At 41.7% G+C, this 27,242-nt stretch overlaps 1 protein-coding gene across 2 annotated transcripts in view; it reads right to left on the minus strand.

Annotated features, from left to right (window-relative positions):
• The window catches only part of SLAIN1 (SLAIN motif family member 1), a 55,657-nt gene extending 31,845 nt beyond the window's left edge, over positions 1-23,812 (minus strand). For both annotated transcript variants that reach the window (XM_026493444.3, XM_057307835.1), the window contains exons 1-2: positions 22,993-23,812; positions 11,051-11,190 (exon numbers count right to left, since the gene is read on the minus strand). In XM_026493444.3, coding sequence (XP_026349229.2) covers positions 11,051-11,190; positions 22,993-23,591 — 739 coding nt within the window. In that variant the 5' untranslated portion in view covers positions 23,592-23,812. The remainder of the gene's footprint in view (positions 1-11,050; positions 11,191-22,992) is intronic.
• Positions 23,813-27,242: the final 3,430 nt, after the last annotated feature.

Genomic DNA, 27,242 nt, shown 5'->3' on the forward strand with positions numbered 1-27,242 from the left:
AAACGGAATACATATCGATCTAAGAAGAGGCAGAAGGAAAGGAACAGCTAATGAAGTTGCCTTAAACTTTCTACTATTACACTCAAAAACTTTCTGAGATCCTAACTCGAACAAATATGTTTATTTATAGGTAGAGAAAACAAACCCACCCCCCCCCAAAGAAAGAAATGCTACTAGCTTCCTATAAAGTATAAATAGCCAAACTAAGAGGAGTCCTGTATGTTTTGGTTCAGGTTCTGAATTAAGAACTGGATAGTACAAATGTGTCCACATATTTATATAGCACTTCACGTTTATCGAAGTAATTTTACATTCAACATTGTCTGAACTCTTTCTCATAGCCCTGCGAAATCTGTTAACTGTCCCCACTTACTAGGCAAGACACTGGAAACAAGTGACATGCTACTTTTCTTGACTAAAATATAACAACAAGCTATCACTTTACACCTGTCAGACTGGCTAGTATCAAAAAAAACAAGAAATAACAAGTGTTGGCGAGGATGTGGAGAAAAGGGAACCCTTGTGCACTATTGGTGGGAATGAAAATTGGTGTAGCCGCTATGGAAAATATCATGGAGTTTCTTCAAAAAATTAAAAATAGAAGTACCATTCAATCCAGCAATTCCACCTCTAGGTTACCCAGAGAAAAAAAAACACTAATTCAAAAAGATATATGCACCCCCATGTTCACTGCGGCATTATCTGCAACAGCCCAAGACACGGAGGCAATCTCAGCGTCCACTGATAGATGGATGGAAACAGGAGACGTGGTACACACACACTCTCTCTCTCTCTGAGATATTACTCAGCAATAAAGAATGAAATCCTGCCGCCTGAGACATCATGGGTGGACCTGGAGGGTATTACGCTAAGTGAAATCAGACAGAGAAAGACAAATACTGTAGGATTTCACTTGTATGTGGAATCTAAAAAGCAACACAAATGAACAAAACAGACTCAAATACAGAGAACAAACTGCTGGTTGTCAGCAGGAAAGAGGGTGGGAGGATGGGTGAAACAGGTAAGGGGACTAAGAGGCACCAGGTTCCAGTTATAAAGTCGGTCATGGGACAGGGACCTGCTCTTCATCAGAGTTCGGTAACACGGAGGCGCTAGTGAGCACCAAGTCTGACTTCGAAATCAAAATCCCTTCCACCGTATCCATTCACTCAACAACACGCATTCAGTATGGACAATGGGACAGGAACTATTCTAGGCACCGGGAGGGTCAACAGCAGTGAACAAAACAGACTCAAACACCCACCCCCAACACTAACATTGTAATGAGCACTACCAGGTAATTCTTTTTGGTTTGGCTATTTGGAGGCCATTTACGACACCAGTGTTCAATTAGTTTCTTTGCTCATGTAAGAAATTTAAATGTACTCAAATTAATAAACCATAAAAAACCAAACATTCAGAACTTAAAGCATGTTTGAGCATGTATTAAGCATTGCTAATTCCAAAGGAAACTGAGGGGCGGGCCCCTATCATCAGATGCTTCATCTACTCAGAAGAAGGCACATACACACTAAAAATTAAGTAAGATACTCCCAAACAAGACACCTCCAAATGGAAAATAGCAAACATCGTTAGGACCATTTTCAAAGAGAAAAACCAACCAAGATACTAAATATGTCTAAGATTGTAATTCAAATCACAGTCCAGTATTTTTTTGGGGGGAAAAAAGAAAAGGTTATCCTAGGCTTTTTTTTTTTTTTTATGTTTTTTTATTATATGATGTTAGTCACCATACAGTACATCTCTGGTTTCTGACGCAAAGTTCCATGATTCATTAGTTGCGTATAACACGCAGTGCACCATGCAATACGTGCCCTCCTTACTACACATCACCAGTCTATCCCATTCCCCCACCCCTCCCCTCTGAAGCCCTCAGTTTGTTTCTCATAGTCCATAGTCTCTCATGCTTCATTCCCCGTTCTGATTACCCCCCCTTTGTCCCTTTCTTCCCCTACCGATCTTCCTAGTTCTTATGTTCCATAGATGAGAGAAACCATATAATTGTCTTTCTCTACTTGACTTATTTCACTTAGCATTATCTCCTCCAGTGCCATCCATGTTGCTGCAAATGTTAAGAACTCGTTCTTTCTGATGGCTGAGTAATATTCCATTGTATATGTGGACCATCCTAGGCTTTCTTAATTGTATACCAATAGACTGCAGATTAAGAAGTACTGAAAGGGGCGCCTGGGGGGCTCGTTGGTTAAGGGTCAGCTCGGGTCATGACCCCAGGGTCCGGGGACTGAGTCCAACATAGCACTGGGCTCCTTGCTCAGCAGGGAGTCTGCTTCTCCTTCTGACCCTCCCCCTCTCATGCTTTGTCTCTCTCACTCTTTCTCCTCAAATACACAAGATCTTTTTTTTTTTTAAGAAGTACTGAAAGATTTAACTTTCAACAAGGAGTTATTTTACCTTTAACATTACTTTCTGTATATTATCCAAAAAAGCCATTTACATTTTCAAATGTGTCAGGGAAGAGACCTAAGATTTAAGCCTTGATTATGTCTGCCTTACAAATACCCTTATTTATCGCTTGACAACAATTGTAGAAAATAAATATAAATGTAGAAGAGGCTGAGAAAACTTAAGTAACTGGCCATGTTGACTACTTGATTTGGAAGACCTTACAAATCATGAAATTTGGGTATTAAAAGACCAGTCTGGAAAAAGGGAAAATAAATTTTGGGATCTACAAAAGTGTCAATTTAATTAATTTTCAATTAAAATATTAACTGACCAAGTCAATTGAGAATTTGGGGGCATTGGATACATATTAGTCGTGTGTGTGTGTGTGTGTGTGTGTGTGTGTACCCTAAACAGTAAGCAATTGTCTTACTGTATCTTAAATACACGCATTTAATCAATTTGCAAAACTGTAGCTGTGAAGACAAAGCATTTCTTTCAGCAAGATCTTTAAAAAGCTCTTAATGCAGGTACTATCTCCCAATAAAATTAAATAACAAAACATTCCTTTCTGTGCCTCCTTTTCTCCAGAAAAACAAACTTTCTTCAGAAGGGTAGGACTTTAATAAGCCTGTTCTCACAACCTCGACAAAACATGAACACTTCCCGTACATTCTCCCACAATCTCCCGCACAATCTCCCGAGGTTTGTTACCTAGATGCAGGCTCAGGAGGTTGTCAGATACAGCGCGCAGGCTATGTGAGGACCCTCCAGGGAACACAGGCAGCAAGGAGACGGGCCCTTTACAAAGTTACGATACAAATGGACTCATTAGCAACTGCACAGTTAGGGACAACCTTGGGACAAATGCCGCCCAACGGACGTACCCACAGAAACTAAGGTGGAAAAGCCCATCCTCAGATATGTTCCAAGGGAAGTTTACTTCTTAAACAGGGAAGACCGCTAATTTGCAACCAAGAAAATAGTACAGGCTGAATTCCTAGGGTGCAGGAGGGGATTAGGAAGGGTATATAGGACCAAGGGACCAGAAGAGCTAGAAGGTCCACCGCCAGATACACTTTGGCTCCTCAAATCTATGGCCCCGGCCTCCACGCATTCTACAGGGAGCTAATCTTTAATTTTTAAGTAATTTTCTTCCCAGAAGCATTAGGGTCAAGAAATAGAAACAAAGTATCTAACCTATTTGCTCTCTAAGGCAGCATCTAATCTGAAGCTCCAGGCTACTAGTGGAGAACATTTCCCTACCCCTTGGTTAAAAAGTGGGAGACACTGCAAAGACAAAGAGGGGTAACACTACCTTTCCAACAGATCTAATCTCTAATCAGTCCTTGTCACAGCAGCCGGTTGTCTTAGCGTTTACAATCGGGGTGGGGAACATACAGACACTCATCATTTTGCAACAAAATACAGTAAGATAAATAAAAACGGATTATTTTAAGGGAAACAAGGTTGTGAACGGTAAAACAAGGCTGCGAGCTAATGCTTCACAGGGCACTGGAGAGAGAGAGAGAGAGAGAAAGAGAGAGAGAGAGATGGCTGATAAGAAAGCAGTGCAAAGACTCCACCCCATCTTAAAATGCTCAAAACCAAAATTGAAAATGTAACAGCAGTAACAGCAGTTAGATTCAAAAAGAATCAAAAATTCATTTATTTTACCAACAGCATCGATAAGACTTCAGGTTCCTTTCTAGCCGGGTGTGACCGACAAAACAAAGCCACTGTCTTTGGGCAATTTATGTTCAAATGAAGGGCAACGGACTTGATCTCAAAGAAAATGCTCAATATTTGTTACTTGGAAATGCTGATTAAGAGAAACATGAGATCTAAACAAAGTGTTTTATTAGAATTACTTGAAAGTTCTAAAATATGGAATGCTCACATTATCCCAATTTAATATTTATGCTATAATATGAATAAAGTTAAAACCATAAATTCTGGTATCTGCTAATTAGCTGTCATGGACCAAGGATTCCCTTAATTGGAAATCAGTAAGAAGTCTTTGATATTGAAGACTAAATTTGAATTCCTCCCTGTTCTCTTACAAAGCCACAGATTTTTTTTGAGGATTCCATACGGTTTCCCACAGTGGCTGCACCAGTTTGCTTCCCACCAACAGTGCTCAAGGGTTCCTTTTTCTCCACACTTGTTTCTTGTGTTTTTGATTTTAGCCATTGTGATGGGTGTGAAGTGATATCGCTCTCGTTTTAATTTGCATTTCCCTGATGAGATGTTGAATACCTTTCCGTGTGTGTGTTGGCCATCTGGATGTCTTTGGCAAAATGTTTACTGGGGTCAGTCCTCTGTCAATTTTTAATTGGATTATTTGGTTTCTTTGGTGTTGAGTTGCATAAGTTCTTTATATTTTGGATATTCACCCCTTACTGGATATCATTTGCAAGTATCTTCTCTCATTCAGTAGGCCGCCTTTTTATTTTGTTGATGGTTTCCTTCACTGTGTGAAAGCTTTTCATTTTGGTGTCGTCCCAACAGTTTACTTTGGCTTTTGTTTCTCTTGCCTGAGGGAACATATGTAGAAAAATGTTTCTATGGCTCATGTCAAAGAAATTATTGCCTATGTTTTCTTCTAGGAATTTTATGGTTTCAGGTCTCACAGTTAGGTCTTTAATCCATTTTGAGTTTATTTTTACGTATGGTGTAAGATGGCCCAGTTTCATTCTTTTGCATGTGACTGTCCAGTTTTCCCAACACCATTTGTTGAAGAGGCTGTCTTTTCCCCATTGTATATTCTTGCCTTTGTCATAGATTAATTGACCATAAATCATGGGTTTATTTCTGGGTTCTCTATTCTGTTCCATTGATCCACGTGTCTGTTTCTGTGCCAGTTCCATCCTGTTTCAATTACTACAGCTTTGTAGTATATCTGGAATCTGGTATTGTGATACCTCCAGCTTCGTTCTTTTTCAAGATCGCTTTGGCTATTCGGGGTCTTCTGTGGTTCCATACAATTTTCAGAATTATCTGTTCTAGTTCTGTGAAAAATACTGTTGGTATTTTGATGGGGATTGCAGTATATCTGCAGGTTGCTTTGGGTCGTATGGATATTTTAACAACATTGGCTCTGCCAATCCATGAGTATGGAATATCTTTCCACCTGTTTGTGTCATTTTTAATTTCTTTTGTCAATGTTCTATAGTTTTCAGAGTGTACTGATCTTTCACTTCCTTGGTTAAGTATATTCCTAGGCATTTTATCATTTTTGGTGCCAATTATAAATAGGATTATTTTCTTCTCTTTCTGCTACTTCATTATTAGTGTATAGAAATGTGACAGATTTCTGTATATTTAATTTTGAATTCAGGAAGTCACAGGATACATTTATCAGTTCTAGTAGTTTTTTTGGTGGAGTGTTCAGGGTTTTCTATGTGTAGTATCATGCCATCTGCAACTATTGAAAGTTTTACTTCCTCTTTGCCAATTTGGACTGCTGTGGCTAGGACTTTAAAAATAGAATTGCCCTGGGGCGCCTGGGTGGCACAGCGGTTAAGCGTCTGCCTTCGGCTCAGGGCGTGATCCCAGCGATCTGGGATCGAGCCCCACATCAGGCTCTTCTGCTATGAGCCTGCTTCTTCCTCTCCCACTCCCCCTGCTTGTGTTCCCTCTCTCGCTGGCTGTCTCTATCTCTGTCGAATAAATAAATAAAATCTTAAAAAAAAAAAAATAGAATTGCCCTATGATCCAATAATTCCAGTAAATACTGGGTATTTACCCAAAGAATATGAAACCACTAATTTGAAAACATACACACAGTCTTATGTTTCATGCAGCATTATTTACAAGAGTCAACATATGGAAGCAGCCCAAGTGCCCAGCAACAGATGAACAGATAAAGAAGATATGGTATATATACAATGGAATATTACTCAGCCATAAAAAGAAATCTTACTATTTGCAGTGAGGTGGATAGAGCTAGAGAGTATAATGCTAAGTGAAGTAACTCAGAGAAGGACAAATAGCATATGCTTTCACTCATGTGGAATTAAAGAAACAAATGAATAAAGAAAAAAAGAGAAAGGCCAAGGAACAGACTCTTGAATACTGAGAATTGGTGATTATCAGAAAGGGAGTGGGGGGCGGGGGGCGAGTGTGAAACAGATAAAGGGCATTACAAGTCCACTTATCTTTATGAGCCCTGAGAAACGTATAGAATTGTTGAATCATTATATTGCACACCTGAAACTGCATTACACTTGAACAAACAATGAAATTAAATGTAAAAAACACACACTAGAATGACACCTAAACTCAGTCTGCTAAACCCGCAAGTAAGACCGAACAGGAGAGGAGTCGCTATCAGTCCGAGGAGGTCACTTCATTTAGAAATGAAAAATGGACAGACATTAGGTAAGGGACTTGGGTTTTGACATCCTCTGCTCCAAGGACCCACAGTGGGGGACAAGCCAACAAGAACCTGGAATGTTCTGGAATTGGATGTGCAGCCTACCACTGAGGGCAGAGAGCTTTACGGTGAAGCAAAAACAGGATGACTGTTTAGAAAATACTGGGACCCTCAAATTCCTCCTATTCCCAAGCAGCTGCTCCCACTTTTATTCTACTGCTTAAACTGAAATAAAAAGCTCCTGGATTTAAGATACCTTACACAAACAGGGTACCTTACAAATGCAGGAGGATTAAGTGAAGGTCTGTGTACATGCAGGTAGACCCCGTGACGGCGCGGACTCGCCGTCGGTCTGGTCGCTGCTGCGTCCCCGCTCCCTACATGGAGCCTGGCACACAGCGCACTTCAGAGACCTGGAGCAGAGGAGCTTCAAAGGGAATCCTTACAGTCTCCAAGAAAACAGAACATCAATACCATGGGTAGAAAACAGGACAGAATACCCAAACCTGAACATCAATCCAGGAGATCCAACGTCTGACTAAAAGGAGTATCCAGAATGAAAGAACAGAGAAAACTGGAGGACAGGAGGGATTTACAAAGAATGCAGGACATTTGGCAAAACTCAAGTTTCCTGGTTAAAATGAAAATGTCACATACTAGGAATGAAAAGATTCTGAGAGTCTATCTAAAAGGTATTTTTTTAATAGATTTTTTTTAAAAGATCAATTTTTTTTTTGAGAGAGAGAGATAGCAAGAGAGAGCACGAGTGGGGAGGAGAGGGAGAGGCAGGCTCCCCACAAACTGAGAGCCTGATGCTGGACTCAATCTCAGGACCCCAGGGTCATGACCTGAGACGAAAGCAGATGCTTAACCGACTGAGCCACCCCGGCGCCCCTAAAAGGTATTTTAGAGAAAGCTCACAGGAATCAGAAATTAGAATGTTACAGCACTGCCACGGCAATCCCAAAGCTGAAATAATGAAATAATGTCTTCTATACTCTGTCGGACATGGCTTCCAACCTAGAATCCTACACCCAGCTCAAAGAACAGTCAAGACTGAAGATAAATTTAAGACATTTTCAGACATACAAGGTGTGCAAAGTTTACCTCCCCCACATCCTCTTTCCTCTCCTACTCTCCTGAAACGGCAGCAGGAGAATGAATTCTATCCAGAGAGGGAATATAAGGACAAGAAGTCTTGGCATCCAGGACACAGGCGGGGCTCCACTGAGGAGAGGACAGGAGAATTCCCAGGATGAGGACAGGGGGATGTCCCCCAAGGGCAGCTGTGCAGGGGGTGGGGAGGGGGGACTGCAGAGAAGCAGTTCAGAGCACAGCAGGAGATCAGGAGATCAAAGGGCACTACCAACAGGGACAGTTAAAAAAACAAAGGGAAATAAAACCTACTTGGTGGATATGTACATCTCATTGTACTGAAGTTCATTCATTTGGAGAGTTTGGGGGCAAATTAATGACAAATGCCAAGAACAGCAAGTGTCTTTTCACAATTAACTCTAGGAAAAGCAAAAGGTTAGATGAAAAAAGAAACAATGATAAAATATGGCATGGCTGAGATAGGATTATTTCTATTGTAATCAATATTAACGTATTCCAAAATTGGTAAAAAGCTACATGGGAAGATATGCAGAGGAAAAGTGTAAGGGGAAAAGGGTGTTAAAAGAATTAAACCTTCACCATCCAAAGTAAGAAACTGACAACTCACGCCACAGCCTTATAGGCATGGGAATTTAATGAGATAAATAGCAAAACCAAAGCGAATAGCTTTTGTTAAGTAACCACACCTGGGTAATTAAATGGGCTTGAGAGACGGGGTAGGAAATCTGCTATTTTCCTCATAATACCCATAAGATTAATACTTTCTAAACTACAGACTAATCGCCTTACAAGACAGAAGTTAAATTTCAAAAAAAAAAATTTCATCCAAAGAACAACCTATTGTAGACAGTGACTTCTTATCTCAGGAAGGGATTACTGATTTTTGGAACAAAAGCATTTAGTCTCATAGCAAAAGAGGATTTAGATTTCTATACGATTTTTGCAAAACACTAAGGTAAGTTTTGACAAGCTAGTTCTCTGCTTAAACCCCTACATGAAACTGAAATATATTACATTATGAATAAAACTGCAGCACAGCAATGAATGTCTTCATGACCTCGCCACTCTGCTTTAGCCCCTTGTCCCTGAAAGGAAAATTAGATGGTCAGGCACTAAGTCTCAAACCTCAAAAGCAGCCACCAATAAGGATTAATTACATTAACAAAGCCTCTATTTTTTTAGAATCAACCTTGTATGTAAATCTACTTTGTGTGCAAATGAAGCAGGGGTCACAAACTAAGGCCTGGGAGGCCCCAATCCAACCTGCCTGTAGGGTCTGTAATCCCTACAAACTAAGAATGGTTTTTATGGGTTGTTTTTTCTTTTAATGGTTAAAAAACAGAAAAATAAAAAGAATACATTTTGTGACACATGGGAAAAAATCACGAGCATTCAGATCTCAGTGTCTGCAGATAAAGGATTATTGGAACACAGCCTTGTTTATTAACGTTTGCATCTGCGGCTGATTCTTACCGATGGCAGAGAATGTGTGGACTGCAAAGCCTAAAATACTTGCTACCAGGTCCCTTTCAGAAAAAAATTTGTTGACCCCTGAACTAAAGGCCTAGTTCTGAATTTCATTTGAATTTATTCAAACAAAACTGAGCCAAATTCATATATAAAAGTGTCCACTTAAAGAGTCCTTGAATCAAGGGATGTTTGAATAAAGAACCTGAGAGACTTCACAACCCTTGAAGTCCAGAGGGATTTAATGGTTTGCTTCGGTCAGTCGGGTAAATGGGGACAGAATCAAGGCTGGAGTCTGCCGCCTCACAGGGCTGCTCTCTTAGATAAGCATCCGTCGCCAAAGTTTTAACCCTAATACTACTCCTTTGTTCCTACTCCACCCTTCAACTTATGACCGGATCACTTCTTTTGCTTTAGTTAAAATGTTAGTAACACGTGCCTTTTACTTTGACTTTTCTCAAATACTTAAATTTCTATTGATATTTACTTAGGACTGTGCCAAAAAAGCAGCACAGACCACTGATGAAGGGCAGCCTTTAGGGTCAGGGAGACCCAGCTGCTGGCTCTGCCCCTGGGGGATCTCTCTGGCCCTAATAACCCTCTGGCTGTCTCTCAACTTCCCCTATCTCTTCCCTAAAAGTGTGTGTACCTAGCTCACAGGAGTGTGGTTAGACTGTATAAAATAAAGGATGTCAAGAACCAGATGTACGGACTGTCATAGAATTCAGAGCTCCAGAAATGTTACCTAGCAGACTCTGCCTCCTGCCCAGATTTTGATAACCATCATTATCCCTGAAGAGCGTCATAGGTAGTGTTCTAAAACTTCACTGTAACAATCACACCGGTGAACTTGTCAGTGCAGAGTTCCCCGGCCCTACTCCCAGTGACTCTGAGTATTTAATGTGGAAAAGGCAGGAACCTGCATTTGCAAGCTCAAGTGTGATTGGGATACAGGAAGTCCATGGAATGGAAACAGTCCTCCTAGATAATGAAAAAGATACCGAGAGGTTAAGAGATGAGCAAAAGCCTCAGTAATCACAGCCTTTATCAAATACAAAATGGCAAGGAGCTAAGGGACTGCCAATTCCTTCGGCTATTTTTCCTTCCACAACAGACCTAATTTTTTTTTTTTTTTTTTTTTTTTTTTTTTGCCTTAAACTTATGGTGAGCCCTGTAAGTTAACTAATGTTATACACAATATGAAGATTCTTTCCCAGTTTATAAAGCTTCGGACTTCCAGTTATATAACCAATTAAATATTTATGGACTCAAAAAGGTCAGTCCTCAGGTCCCCGTGAAACTTCAGTTCTCTATCCTGGATTCCAGCCACACCACCTGTTATCGTCCCCAAAGAATTTAAGGCTGAACCATTTTACTTACTGGCATATTTGCAAACAGAAAAAAAACCCACAGAGAAATAATATGTATTCCTACCTTTCAATAAAAACTGAAACAAGCTAAAAATGTGGCTAAAAACAAGCATGAAACTAAATATATTCTACCTCGAGAAAGCCTGATGTGGAATGAATGTGAAGCAAATTGCATGCAACAGCTGCCCCTTTGGGGAAGGTTCTTCCATTCAAGTGTCAATTCCAAAACCAGCAACAAAAACAGAGCTAACAGTGGCAAGAGTTTGAGAACGTAAATGTACAGGTTCGAAATTACCTTGCTCCAGTCTAAAGCACAGGGAACGCCTTGCTGCTTCCATCTCTGGAGTCGGGTTATCTAGGACGTGTCTACACCACTGCAAAGGGCTCAGGGATTTCTCTGATGATGTGAATGTCTTTGAAGAGCCAACGTATAACCTTAAAAAAAGAAATCTACATTATAGGTATTATATGGGTATATAGAGATGACCTCCCTTCCAGGGAAAACAACATGTATTTCACAGTTTCTATGGAAACAAAACTCACATTGGATTACTTCGAATACCAAAATTATTTCTTAACAGGCAAATACCCCCAAACAAAATGTGATGCTTTCTATAGCTTGGTGGGAAGGAGAACTTCAAACAACTATGAGAAACTATGTCTCAGAGACTTTCGTTATTGAACTAGCCTTAAACAGGCACCGTGATCATCTGACTACCTCACTTGTGTTTGTAGAAATGAACACCTTCATTTCTTTCTTTGGTAGCAGAATGTTACATGAACTGGGCTAATCTATGTACACACAACATGGCAAACAAGGCAAATTTTATGTGCTTTAAAAAAAAAAAAAGTCTAAAAATTAGTGAAAGTCTATTGATTCTCTCAACCCTTAAATAATCAGATACCACCCCCCAATCTCAAATCTGTACTAAATTTCTCACAAAAGCAAAACAGCTTCCAAAGATATGTTTTAGGAAAAATTTGCTTTCAGCATCTATATACCGTTACGTAGTAATGGGTAGAATTCAAAATAATCACTGTGAGGCACTTTAAGATTTTCTGACATATGGTACTAAGGTAAACTGCAGAATATTTTCAGTCCCAGGGTTATACAAAAAAAAAGCTCATCTTTTTAGTTGACTAAAAAAAAGGGGGGGGGAATTATAATCACTGCTTCTAGTAATTAACCTTAACTTATTTACAAAGCTGTATTGTGATTACAAATCACATGAAAGTAATACTCCTTTAAAGTTACCATAATTCTAATGAGTGCATATTCTTGAAATACCATACTTTGTTTTTCACTCTCATACCATTAGTCAGGACCCCCACCTGTCAAAATAATTTCTCGGTTATCCAAGATGGTTGGGGAACGGTACTATTTTTCAGTAAATTATTCTTACTGATCAGAGGTTGGCAAACTTTTTCTATAAAGGGTCAGCTAGTAAATATTTAGGCTTTGGGGGACACACAGTCTGTCACAACCACTCAGTCCCACCACGGCAGCCCCAAACCATCACAGATGATATGTAATAAGTAGGCTGTGTTCCTATACACCATTTACAGGTACTGAAACTTGAATTTCCCATAATTTTCAATGTCATGAAATAGTATTCTTTTGCCTTTTTTTCCCCCAGTCATTTAAAAATGTAAAAATCTAGCTGATCAGCCATACAAACCTTGGAGCAGAGCCAACTTGCCCTAAGACATAGTTTGCTGTTACAGGTGCAGATTCCAAAATATCTTTTAATCGATTCAGGAGTAATCCTAATATATCATTCTTCCCTTGGTGGACCACGGTCCTCCCTCTATCAAGAGTATATGGATTAGTTAAAAATCCTGATTCCTGGGCCCACCTCAGTCTACTATGACAAGGTTAATACCTACCCATGTAAATCCATCCTTTCCACCCTCCCTGGCTGAAAGACCCCTGAAGAGCCCCGTGCTGGGTAGCTCACTCTAGTTCCCCAAGTAAAGGCTAGTCTAAGTCAGCTGTTCTCAATCTTTGGTGCATCAAAACCTCTCAGCGGGCTTTGTAAAACACAAATTGCTAACACTCGACTGCGGGCAGGTCTAATCGACCTGCTTCAGAAGGTTTGGAAGGTGGTCAGAGAACGTGAATGTCTACCAAGTTTCCAGGTGCTGCTGATACTGTTGTCTGGAGACGTCCCCTGGGGGTGGATGCTCGGGGCTAAGCTAATGGGAGGAACGCCGGCATTCCTGCTGGCCGCATCACCGGCTTAGGCACAAGCTCTGGATACAATCCGAGCCACCAAAAACTCACGGCAAATACTCTGATGGGCACATGGGCAAGTTTCTTCTCATTTTTAAAGTAATCACAAAAGACCCAATTATATGCTGCCTACAACACACACACTTTAAATATAACCACACAGGTGAAAAGTAAAAGGATGCAGAAGTAAAATACCTACGATGAAAAGCCCAGGCCCAGAAGGTTTCGCTGCTGAATTCTACCAAATATCATAGAGAAAAGAAATTGAAGACCAATCTCCCTCATGAGCACAGAAGCAAAAATCTGGATATTTCAGCAAACTGAATCCAACCATATATAAAAGGAATACTTCATCATTACAAAGTGGGGTTTATCCCAGGAATGAAAGGTTGGCTTAACATTCAATCAGTGTAGCTTACCATAGAAAAGGCGTACGATAATCTCAACAACAACAAGCATATGACATCCACCCCTGATAAAAACTCTCCACAAATCAGGACTAGAAGGAAACACCTCCGATCTGATTAAAGGCATCTACAAAAACAGCATTCTTAACAGTGAAAGACTTAACGCTCTTCCCCTAACATCGGGAACAAAACAAGGACCAGAGGTTCCAGCTGGTGCAATCACAGGCATAAAAACATTTAGACTGGAAGTCAGCAGTCCATCTATCTTTATTCACAGATGACATGATTATGTACAAAATCTGAGGAACCTACAAAACAGACACTCGAACTACTGAGGGAGTTTAGGAAAAAGGCTGTAGCGTACCGATCAACATACAACAGTTAACTGCATTCCTATCCTAGCCGTAATCAACGTTTTTGAAATTTCACTTCCCATTTACACAAAAACCATAAGGTGTCGGAGGATAAATCTGATAAAGGATGTCAAGCCCTATATGCTAAAAACTACAAAACATTCTGAGAGAAATTAAAGGTACAAATGGAAAGACAGACCATGTTCACAGAAGACTAAATATTAGGATGTCAATTATCCTTAAGTGCGTCCATTTAACAAAATCCCAAAACTTCAGTAAACTTGAAGAAATGTGAAAGCTGATTCTAAAATTCATATGGAAATGCAAAGATCCTAGAATAGTCAAAACGACCTCGAAAAAACGATGAAGTTGGAGAACTACCACTGATTGGGACACATGACAAAGCTACAGCAGTGAGGATAGTTGAGCAGGACGTAAGACAGGTCAATGAGGAAACAAGATGGTCCAGAATATATGCATATATATTCGGAAAACTGATTCTTGACAAAGTATAAGGACAATCCAATGAAGAAAAGATAGCCTTTTGAGCAAATCGTGCTGAAACAAATGGATATCTATATGCAAGAAATAAATTTTGAGCCATACTTCACACAATATCCAAAGTTAACTCAAAATAGATTTACAAAAAAGTCAAACCTGATCAAACTTTTAAAAGAAACCATAGGCAGTCTTTGTATCCTTGGGTTGGCAAATATTTCTTAGAATTTCTTATATGGAAAAATATGATCTATAAAAGAAAAAATGTATCAATTGGACTTCACTAAAATCAAAATTACAACTTTGCTCACTGAAAGACACTAATAGGAGAATGATAAACCACAGATTGGGTAAAAATATTTGCAAATCACAGATCTGATTTTTTAAAAAAACCTGTATGTAGAATATATATATAAAAACTCTGCAAACTCAATAAGCAACCCAATTTTTAAAAATGGACAAAAGATTTGAACAGACATTTCACCAAAGAAAATTTTTGAATGGAAAATGAAACTTTTAGCTGAAACAAACAAACAAAAAATATGCTCACCGTTTGTCATTAGGGGAATGCAAAGTAGGACCACTGCGAGGTACTACTACACACCTATTAGAATGGCTAAAATGAAAAATACTGGCCACGGCAAGTATGATGAACACAACTGACCTCTCCTACCGTGCCGGTGGAAACCGGAAACCGCCTAACCACTGTGGGAAAGATTCGGGCAGCTTCGCAAAAAGTTAACATACACCTACTCTCTGTTCCAGCCTCTCAACATCATTAAGTATTTATCCAAAAGATATGAATGCATGTGTCCACACGAAGACTTATTTGTAATAGCCGAAGCCTGAAAACAGGCCAAATGTTCACTAAAAAATGAATGGATATAAAAAACCATTGTTACATCCATACGGTCTAATAGTTCTCACAATAAAGAGGAATGGACTATTGATTCATGTAACAACACAGAGGAATTTCAAAATAATTCTCTCGATTGTAAGAAGCCGGACCAAATGAAAAACAGTACATACCGTATAATATCACAGCTATGAAAGTATAGCAAGTGCCAACAACCTAGACTGACAGAAAGCAGACCAGTGGTTGGATGCCTTGATGGGAAGTCGGCAGGAGGAGAGAGGGAAAACAAAAGGCCACAAAGACACTCGGAGCAGTAAGATATGTTTGTTCACCCTCTCGACTCTAGTGATGGTTTCATGGGTGTGCATATATATATGTCAAAACCTATCAAATTGTACATTTTATTAATATCTGCAGCTTATACTTCACTTATACCTCAGTAAAGCTTTAAAAAAATTTCACAAGACAAATTGTTTTCTGTCCTTCAATGTCCTTGAGACTTGAGTAGCCATTCCAGGTGACTCAGATGGCTTCAGGTGAAACAAGCAAGTGCCACAGCCCCCACATAAATGAGCCACTAAATTAGTCAACTATGGAATTTTTTTTTTTTCTTTAGAGCTGGGGGGAGAGAGAGAGAGCAGGGAGGGACAGAGGGAGAGAGAGAATCCTAAGCAGGCTCCATGCCCAGTGTGGAGCCCAACACAGGGCTTGATCTCACGATCCTGAGATCATGACCTGAGCCAAAATCAAGAGTCAGATGCTTAACTGAGGCCCCAGGTGCCCCTTTTTTACTATTTAGCTTTTTCTTTTTTTTTTAAGAGAGGGAGAGAATGGAACTTATCTTTAGACTTCTTTAATAAGTTATCCCCACTGTTTTATACACAAATTCATGCCACTGTCTCTGCTTGTTCTCAAATCCCTCTCACTGCCACATGTAGTGAAGCACTGTTCTCATTACCTCCAGCATCATAAGAGGAACTGTTCATATCTTCTATTAGAAAGCTTCCACCAACCAGGCTGCCTCAGGATTTTAGGTACTCCCACCAGCTGGAATTTTTTCTGGTAGTTTCTCATGGGGTTTGGTTTTGTTTTTGCTTATAGGGGAACACTATTAGATTTCCTTTATCTGCTAGGACCTATGTAATATAGTTCTTTCATCTGACCACAGACTCGTAGCATATTAAAAGCAGTGCTAACTCCCATCACCTCTTCTCCATCACAACCTAAGGCCGGAGGCGGGCCCAGAAGCTCCGACTTCAGGCACACCAAATGTAGCTGAAGGAGGGATGAAGTACTTTACTGACCAGAGAGATGAAATGAACATCTACATGGTGACTGGTTAGAACCTTAGCCCCATTTTCGCTTTACATTCCTAGAACTGACTGCATTCCTTGTATTTCCCAGGAGTACAGAAGCTTGTGTCTGGAGACGGATGAACCCAAGAGAAGACCCGGGAATACTGAAACTGAAACTGGCTACCCATCCTATCACTTGGTAAAGAGCTCCACCCATGCAGACCTTAAGATCAACTTCAATACCTCCCTCTTTGGGTAGAGAAAGATAACCAATGACACCAAATACTTAGAATATTCCTTTTAAATAGAAAGCTGAGCCTAAAAGTAGAGGGAAAGAGAACTGAGAAAACAATATGGAGAACTGATTAAAAATCCAAGACAATCATAATTGGTATCAGCTGAGAGAAAAAGTTACATTCACAAAAAAATAAGATATTAAAAAAAGTTTCTTCTTGGAAAATGAAACTTTTAGCTGAACCAAAAAATTCAATGAGTTAGAAAGATCACATTGAAGAAGTGTCCCGAAATGCAAAACAAAGACACAGATTTACAATGGAAGACAGATAAAAAAATTAAATGATTGCACCAGGTGGGCCTACATCTGATTATTACAAGTTCTAAAACACACACACACACACACACACACACACACACGAAGAGGTGGCTATTTAAAGGGGGGGGGCAGAAAATTTTGAGAATTGCAGGCAGGCCATTGAATTCTAAAGTGAGAATAACCACAAATGTCCAGTACGACAAATAGAGAGGCCCATACCAAGGTACAACATGGCATTTTAGAAAACTAGGGATAAAGAACACTAAAAAGTCAAGAAGCATTAGGTATCCAAATCACAGTGCACTGTAATATCTAAAACATAATAAAAATTAGAACAAAATGGAACAATGCCTTCAAACATGAGAGAAAGTGACTTAGGCTTATTATACCCAGCCCAACTATGAATCTTTCATGAGGCTAGAATAAAGACATTTTTAAATAAGCAGGATTTCACAGTGTTCTTCTCATACATATGCCCTTTCCCAGAAAACTATTGGAGGCTGTCCCCACCTACTAGAATAAATGAAATATGAAGACAAAGAATTTTAAAAATGGGAGGTCCTACATAAGCAAGAAGCCTAAGAAATTCCTAATAACACAGCACTGTGCATGCAGCCTAAGAAGCAAACAGTGAAGACTGGAGCAATGGGCTTAAAAGTTCCAGAAGGGATGGCACTACAAAATTAATTTTTAAAAACAGATTTGGGAGACTGTCATATGTATGCCCTTATCAAGGAATTTATGGCTCCAGTAGAGTATCTGAAAAATTATTAATAGGGATTAAAGAAATTGAAGGGGGAATAACACGAAGTCCACCATAATGATAACAACCTGAGTGCTTCAAAGGAAGTATTACAACTATCTAGGAAAAAAAAACCAAAACCAAAAAACCTCACAGTTATTCTCAAGTAAACGTTCGGTTCTAAAGTCATCCTTCTGATACCACAAAACCAGATAAGGCAAAATATATACATATATTACACATACCTGTCACTGAGAAGGAATACGTGGCAATTTTCAGATGTGATTTAAGAGCCTCAATCACCACAAGTTCTACTTTAACGAGAGCTAAAACGTCAGCACTGATAACACAATCGATCAATCTTCGGTCGAACTGAAGTGCTTGATTCACCAGCACCTGCTAGGGTCACGTCAGTCAGCTACTGCAAAGCAAACTTACCACCACTAAGCCATTAAAAGGACACATGAAGTCAAATTTGAGTTCTGGAATCGTCCTACAGCAGGCTCTCCCCGTCCCTCCACACTTAGAGCTGGATTCTATTCCGGTGTCTCACTGCAGGGTTTCGAAGAACCCAGCACATACTTCACTCCGTGTGCCTCTAGAAAACACTGTGGTTTTCAATTAGCATCGTCAGAAAGTGAAGCACCCTCTGGTCTTTTCACTGAAAATCAGTTTCGGAAACCCCCCAGCTCAGGTGGTCTAATTTAGCTGTGCCATATGTACGGTACAAGGTGCTCGGCAGCTTTGATGGGGAATTGGCAGGGATCTTAGCCAGCTGTCCAGGGTCTCGCTGTTACACTCGAAAGATGAAGACCTCGTTCATTACATTTCCCTTAATTTGTACACACCACCCTTATCCCCTTATATAATTACGAACTTTTCTCCTGCCCTTTCCCATTGGGCAAGTTCACAATCTCTGCCACATCCCTTTTACATAAGTTTCAATATTCTTCTAACTGCCGCTCCACTAACATCAAGGCCCTACAGGGCTGTATTTTATGTTAGCTGGCACATTATCATCTTGACATTTTCTGAATATAGACTTGTCTTCCTGATTGAGGTGTGCAAGACCTGACTTTCCCCGGTGCTACCCTATCTGCAGAAAGCTGGGCTTTTCCACCTGCTTTCATCAAGACCATTTTGCTTTCAAATGGTGTAAAATGGAGTTTTTCTAACTGTGACCATAACGCACAAATACATCTATTTCAAGCCAGGGCCACACACATGTAAAACTGAAATAAACTGACTCTATGATATACTAATGGTCATAACCAAGCTCGGGAAAAATATCAGTGGTGTAAACACTTCCGAATCTGTATAAACAATCCGAACTGTGGTTTTAACCTTTCAGTAAATAACTGGAGGAGCTTTTGTAAGTCATTTCACCTCGGAGCTTCAGTCCCCCGGTCATGAAACAGGGGAGCGGAAATAGGTCATGGAAAGGTGTGGTATGCAGTTAACAACTTACTGCTCCACTTGCCACTTCACACCAATCGGACTTCTTGTCCTGATACCCTGGTGCTTCCCAGCCTGGTGACACGAGGGGCAGTGATCCTGAAAACGTCCTTCCATACACAATGGCAAATCAGCCAGTCACATGTTCCAGGTATGCATCAGAATTGCAATCCTTGGAGCTTATTTGCTCCTGATATTCAGAGAGAGTCCCCCTTGTACTTTCTAGCCTATGGTCTTCTGGAGAGCTAAGGCTGTCAAGTTAGTAGCGATCACTGAAAAATCCATATAGCAGGATGTGAAGTGTACTATGGGATTATAACAATTGGACTTTATTAAGGTTCCAGGGGGCGCCTGGGGGGCTCAGTCGGTTAAGTGCCCGACTCTTGATTTTGGCTCAGGTCATGACCTCAGGGTTGTGGGATCAAGCCCTGCATGGGGCTCCATGCTCAGTGGGAAGTCTGGACTCTCCCTCTGCCTCTCCCTGCTCATGTGCGTGCACGCTCTAAAATAAATCTTAAAAAAAAAAAATTAAGATCCTGGAACCACAACCTAATTTCCTGAGACATTTACTTCTAGCAGCCTTGTGCTAAGATTAAAGAAAAATTATATAATTTAAATTCAACTGAGATAAATATTTGAAGAAATGAGACAACTGTTTTGTTTCAAAGACTTTCATCAAAATGAAAAGCAGAGCACACTGTCCTTCACACAAAGTTTTGGTTTTTCTGTAAACAGAAGATACTTAAAGTTTAAATAATTGTTTGGAAAAAAGACCTAAGAGACCTGATTGATCGTTCATTAACTAAGGAACTATCACCAAGCAAATACTGATTCTACAAGTCATTGTTTTCCTTCTACACATAATTCTTGAGCCAAGGGTTGTCCAGGTTGTTAATAAAAGGTGAAGAGTTACAGTCCAAGGTTTTATTAGGGAAAAAAAAAATGAAAGGACTTCTAAAATGTTCAAAGTTTAATCTACATTTGTGAACTTTCTTTCCTGAGGATAAGACATCTTAGCAGGGAATACTATTCTAAATTATCAAATGTCAATTTTGTTTAACCCATTAGGATGAAATCATGATAAAAATGCATGAAAAATCATAGGGGAGACAGTTAACAGTAAGCTGGACCTTTATAAATACGGTTACTTTAAGAATGATGCAACCATTACAGGGAGACAAAGATATCCAAGATACGGTCAGTGAAAGGTCAGTAAGAAAAACTGATGTGTATATATTTGCATGACGATTTGAATAATTATGTTATCTTGAAGGATCTAGAGAATGTTAACGGTTAAAATCTGAATCATGGTAGTGAATGGAGGACCAGAGGGAAGACTCCTGTGACTTCATACATTGGGGGCGGGGGGCGGGGGGGGGCGGTTCTTTCACAGGGCAAATGTAAAACTATTTAACTATTTTTAAGTTTTTTTTTTAAATAATCAGGCACATATTATCCACTACAATTGTTTCTGAATAGGGTGAAATAAAAATAAGTTGCCTCCCTGCAAACACATTAGGCAAACCAAATGAAAAACACCCTATTTGCGAGACTACAGGACAGGGACATAGTTTGCAGCGGCGAAGGAACATCAGAGATCCTTGCAAGCATTAACAAGTGCGTTAAACTTGGAGAATTAGACCTATTATTTGTTCATCAATACGCCAAAATATTGCAATACAAAAATATTTTCACGTATAAGGTGCCAGGACAAAGTCTTCCGTAAATCAGGTGACCTTAACATTTTGTTAATTACATCCCACCTGAGGGTAATGATCCCTCCCTTTTTCCACATGGGAATCTAATCCTAAGTTTGTTTTGAGAAAGACGCCACAAAACAGTGTGCCACGTGTCTGTAGAAACAGCTGTAAGGCACTGATTTACGTACTTCCCTAAACATAGGAGTAAGATTAGTACCTGCTATACTTCCCATTCACTTCAAACCATGTGAAATGCGAACAGTAATCCCACTAAGCAGGTCGCTTTTCTCCCCAGTTAGTCCAGTACTATTTTGACAAAAAATAAACTACAAAAAAACCTACATATCAAAATTCTAGCAGTAGTCGGACGATAACTAAATAGGGAGAAGTCCATTCAATGGAAGAAAATATGACAATTAGCTATGTATGTACCACCCCAATTGAATACACTTCCAAAATAGTAAGTATATCGTAATAGATTTTAAAATGCTAACGTTTTTCATGTTTAGGATTGATGACAAGTTTCCTTCTACCATTTAAGTACGTATCTCCAAAAAAGGCCAAGTGGGCACTAAATCAAGGTAACATAATTTGAAAATAGCATAAGGGCTTGTAGTTATTATAACCTAAGAAAGACCACTATGAGAGCATTTTCTAGTACCGTGTTTAGGCTGCAACTCCGTTTACAACGCAGCCTGGGCCTCACAAAAACAAAGGTGTCATTTCTAAAGAATGGCTTAAAGCTCCCCAGAGTGGGGAGTTGTTTTGATCTTTACAACTTGAGCTACCAGCACTGCCCACAGGTAGAGTACTGAGGAGGAGGAGGAGGCGGAGGCGGCTTTCTTGCAGCTCCATACATTTGGATGCTCGGAATCAACCCAATAAATGTACCTTACAGTCCGAGCTCTCACTGAGTATAAGGGTACACAGGTCTCAACAGAAAACCAGTAAGGTTCTCCATCTCCCATTCCCCCTGTGTGATCATAAAACACGACCACAGAGAAAGTGAGGACAACCCAGCTTGCAAAAACAGGAAGGGTCCTAAGTAGAAGGACCCAAGATAAAAGAAGGACGACACTGTTCTTCATGCCCCAGCTACGGAAAGGTGAATGCTGTTCATTTTCCCCTGCAGGAACTTAAGTTTGACCTTCTCTGGGGCTTCTACTCATCTTACCGTGTCCCACAACCTCTCTGATGGAGGAAAGCACACGAACCAACCGGAAGAAGTCAGTCATGAAAGGACTTACTTCATCAGAAAGCAGTATGAAAAATAAGGCAATTAGACAACCCCTCCAAAGTTACTCATTAATGGAAAGTAGAAAGAGCTAGCCAGATTTCAAATGAAAAGATGCTGCCAGCCACAAGTTTTCTGATAACCAACTTACGGTTTCTAAAAACAATAAAAAGTTTCTTGAATCTCGCTTTTCTTCAATCAACGGTTCGATTTTAAGAATTAAAGATCCTTGGTTTCTAAGTAACAGCGTGCTTTCAAGCTGCCCTCTCCATTCCCGGAAAAAGCCCTCATCTTTGACACCATTACTGACAAGGAAAGCCAGTGAGGGCAGCATATTTCAAAAAGCAAGTCAGTCTTTGAAAGGAGAAGCTATCAACGCAAAATGCAGCGAACGAGGACAGGGGACTGCACAACTCAAACAGCAAGCACGAATCTCTAAGGAGAGATCCATCACTAAGCGGCTTGGGGTGCCACGGGAGGAGACAACACGCAAATCCTGTTCGTTTGGGAGGAAAGACCAGGAACAGTCGCAGACTGAAGCCAACCCCCCCTACCCAGCCCCCGCTACTCCCAAAAATGACGGGGGGAAAGCAGGACCGAGTAACAAAAAGATGGCACGGATTTCTCAGTTAATGCTAACAGGGAGCTTGGGACCGAATCATCAGCCGAGAGCATTAGACCGGGAGGTGGAGGGGACCAATTCCTCCCCAGCTGGGTCAGCCTGAGCTATGAGAAACAGGTTTTCGCCCCCCATGAAAAGCCTCCGCTCCTCTCCCAGCTGGGCACCTGCCAGGCCACCACATCCGGGGGCAATGGCGAAGTTCCCCTCGCGCTCCCTGCCCTCGCCCTCCCCGCAGTCCCGGGGCCTCAGAGGCCAGGGTCCCTGGGGAGGGAGCGGAGCTCGGCAATACCAGGTGTAGTCGTCCTCGTCCCGCCAGGCTGCTACGCTCTCCAGGTCCAGCGGCTCCACCTCATCCAACAGCGTGGGGGGCGGCGAGGGCGGCGCGGCAGCTCCCCCCGGCGGCGTCCCCGCGCCCCCTGGCTCCGGCCCGCCGCCGCCCGCGCCGAAGAAGCCAGCCGCCGGCTTGAAGTAGACGAAGGGCGCCTCGGGGGGCTGCGCCAGGCTGCAGAGCAGGGAGGGCGCCGAGCTGGGCAGGCAGTAGGTCCCCGAGAACGCGGGGCTGGAGGCGCCGCTGCCGCCGCCCCCGGCGCCCAACGCCAGCCCGAGCCCCAGGCTCCCCGAGGCGGCGGCGGCCGGGGGGCTGCGCGGACCCAACGGGCTGCAGGCCCCGGCGGGGGGCGGCGCGGCGGGGGGCGGCGGCGGTAGCAGCAGCAGGTGCGGGGCGGTGGCCGCGCTGGCCGCCCGGCTCCGCAGCTGCTCGTTCTGCTTCTCCAGCTTGCGCACTAGCTCCTGCAGCTTCTTCACCTCCAGCTCCGCGTTCACCACCGGCCCGGAGCCCGCTCCGGAGCCGCCCCCTGCCGAGGCGCATTTCACCTGCTCCGCCATCATCGTGGGCCCCGAAGGCGCCGCGGCCACCGGGGGGTGCGCGCCGCCGCGACTGCTCCTCGGGCCGCGGGGAGGCTACGGCTCCTTCCCTGCCTCCCGGGCCCGGGGCGCCGACCACGCTGGGGCAGAGGCCGAGCCGACTGTTCGCATCAGCACCGGGCCCCAGCCTCCGGCCGAGGCAGCCGCCGCCAAACAGCTCTGCACATGCTCAGAGCGTCCCTCCAGTCCCCTGGGCTCCGCGGCGGCTCCGGGTTTTAGCCGCGGCCCCGGGGCGGGGCGGGGCGCGAACGCCTCGTGGGCGGGGCCGGTGGAGGACCTGCCGAGGGGGAAAAGAGGCGCGAGGGAGGGAGGGGCAGGCAGCGGGGGCGGGGGGCCCCCGCTACCTAACCCTAGGTGCCTGATTGGACCTGGCCTGAACTTTCCCGCCGCAGGCACTTCCGCAGCTGTGGAGAGAGCGAACCCGGATCTCTGAGGCCGGGTTCCAAAAAAGCCGCTGCAGGTGTCTGCCCTAGAAGAGTGCACCCCGCGCGCCTGCTCGTTTGTTACGGTCCGGGAGCACTTGTGCCCAATGACTTCATACACTGGCCACTGGCTAATGAAACCTGTAGAGAACCAGAGGGGCCAGGGAACATTATCCAAAGGACTGAAAAGTGAAAACGTGGAACAGAAAGACTTTGAGACAATGATATCAATCCACTAATTGGTAATACAGAAACAAAATGGTGGGAAAGAGGAAGCCGAGGAGAAAGAAGAGATCCCTCTGAGAGGGGCCAGCTGCTAAAGAGCGAAGTGTTTGTTTATTCTAAAATAGTCGAATTCAAATTATTCTGTTACCACTAACGTTGGTCATGATAAAGCGAGAGCATTTTCCATGCTATGTATATTCTTACATTTATCAGGCAAAAGATCTTTGAGCACTTAACTGTTCCGGACACGATTCTAAGAGTTGGCCATCAAGCAGTGAACAAGCAAAAATCATTATAGGCGAAACATGAGTAAAATTGTATAGTGCTCCATCTCTTTAATAATTTACAAGCTATTAGGTCAGACTTACGGAGTGGAAGGGGACAGAGTAAAACAAAACCTTAGAACTCTATCCCAATATCCCTAAACTCAATTGCAAGCCCGCTCTTCTTACATCTTTTGGAGACCATTGGCACATCTGCCTTGGGGGGAGCGGGGGAGGCCTTTAGGCAGAAGAATTGAATCCAGTTGCATTCAATTAATATTGACTTAGCACTGCGAGTGTTTAACACAATCAGAGAAAAGTCCACACAACTGGTTCTCATCCTCAGATGATAGGCTATCTAGTGAGAGTTCCCGCTCAGGGACTTTACATACTAGTCGTGATGACTGTTCCACCTCCCTCTGGAACTGCTAGCACGTTGTATCATTGGTTTAAGATAGGACTCGGTGCCCTCCTGCTCTGCAACACTTAGGTCTTCTCAGTCGTCAATCGGTATCTGTGGCTTCTGCCTGTTGGGTGGGTGATCTGCATGTAACTCGCATGGTGAGAGCTTCCATAAATTCGAGATGTATGACAACACCGGGACCCTTCCTATCTGGAGTTCCCACTTGCTAGACCACCCCTTGACCACCTGTATCACCTTTCCAAGTTTCATCTGTCTTCTCGATATTCTGGTGACTACTAAAACCTGGAGCAGTGGAATAATACTCCAGAAAGTCCTAAGTAAAGAATCTATTGAAGGATTTTTCCGCATGCTCAGTGGCAGATGCGGGTAGCAGGATCCCTGCAACACAAAGAAAGGGAGACAACAGACACAATGAGAACAAAGAGCTGCTGGCTTCCCATTAGCAAAAGAAATTGGCAAGAGACACATAATAGTGAAGACAGCAAGAATTCAGACGTAAAGAAAAGCAGTCATTTCACTACAAAATTTATGTACTCTGGAGAAGCAGTGAAATAAACAGCCCGCTCCTCCCCCATCTACTCAATAGGGTCTATAAAACACACCCAAGCAACCAGTACTCAAGTCTTAGAACTGTGTCTTCTAAGTCACAATTATTAAATAAAAAATTTAGTGTTTAAAAAGTAAGCATTCATTGAAATTTAGACACAGAATAGAGATGACACTTTCTGCCCTAAATTTCCATTCTTCATTCTTCTTCTGAAAAGACAAGTTTGCCCTCTTTGTAACTGTTTTAAAAAGTATGAAATGACTCATGTCTAGAAAAATTTTAAATAATTTCTTTTCTTTTCTATTAAAGCACCTCTTTTCTTTCTCCCCTTCTGTGAACTACTCATGTACACACACCAGAGGTGATCAGAATGCACACAGATTTTAACTTGGTATCCCCAGGATGCCTGTCTCTTTAACACATAATTAAAGAGGTTGATGGTGTCAAGGTTTTAATTAAGCAGTCTTGATTTTTTATTTTGATGCAAATTTGCAGAGCTTTGTGTTTTGAGAGAAATTGCATGCATCGTTACTCCATTTTAAATGAAATATATAATTTCAGAGGCTTATGAAATATGAAAGCACATGTCTGTCTCATTAAGAACTTTGCTTTAAGAATGCATTTGAAATACCAGAAAGTGATGAGAAACATCCGTATATCACACATTTAAACCAGATGAATAAGTGCATATTTCTCTATTGCTTTCCATTCCTTACACTTCAGAACTATGGTCACTAGGTCACGCTAGTGAACTTTAAGAGAGAAAATAACTTATTTTGATTTGTATGTTCACATATACCTCTAATAGTGTCTATGGACATCAAATTGACCTGACTACAGAATTGAAAAGGCAGCAGTTTCTTCTTGAGTTTGTAAATCTAATTCTCTGAGGAAATCTACGAACAGCTTGTTATCCTGGTTTTACAGATGACCTAACAAGGTTAGGCGACTAGCCCAAATTCAGACATGAAAACGATGAAGGTTCTCAGCAGAGCTCCTCGTGGCCCAACCACTCTTCTCCTTATACCCTTGTCTTAGGATCAAAGTCCTCTAAGAGTAAACCCCATACATTTTAAATGTAGATTTCCCATCAGTGCAATGGACATACCCCAAAGTGAACACTACATTTATCATGTTGATAGATCCAATTAGAGGAAAGATTCAAGAAGAGGAAATCACCTAATGTGTTTAAACTAGGATCAAAGATCCCCAACTGTGTTTTCAAGTTCATTCAGACTACGTGTTTGATTTTGTTTTCCTCTTAATGAAGATTCCTGTTGTCCATACAGATAGACTTGAATACCACGGTCCCCGCTGCCCTGATGCAGCGCCTCGCGCAGTATCTAGCGTGTAGCAAAGACACATTGAAATTTTGTTAAGAATAAATGAATAAATAAATAAACCCCCAAGTTTTAGCTGGAATCTAGACAAGAACCTAAGTAGTTATTTCCATAAGCCTCGTTTATCATGTGGTAACAAGATGAAAGGATTAGAAGGCTTTTTGCAACCCCATAATAATTATTTCACATCTGGCCCAATTAAAAGCTAGAAACATACTTGCTGCATCTAATGTGTGCATTTTAATGTACAGGGATAATGCAGAGAGAAAACAAAAATACATGAAGCCATAATTTATATAAATAATCCCTGTATGGGTTTGAATGGGCTCCATTCACACACCACCCAACCTACCTCTAGAATTCAGGCCAATAACCCATGTAATTATACCTTGTA

Source organism: Ursus arctos, unplaced genomic scaffold (assembly GCF_023065955.2).
Source record: "Ursus arctos isolate Adak ecotype North America unplaced genomic scaffold, UrsArc2.0 scaffold_10, whole genome shotgun sequence".
NCBI classification, from domain to species: Eukaryota; Metazoa; Chordata; class Mammalia; order Carnivora; family Ursidae; genus Ursus; species Ursus arctos.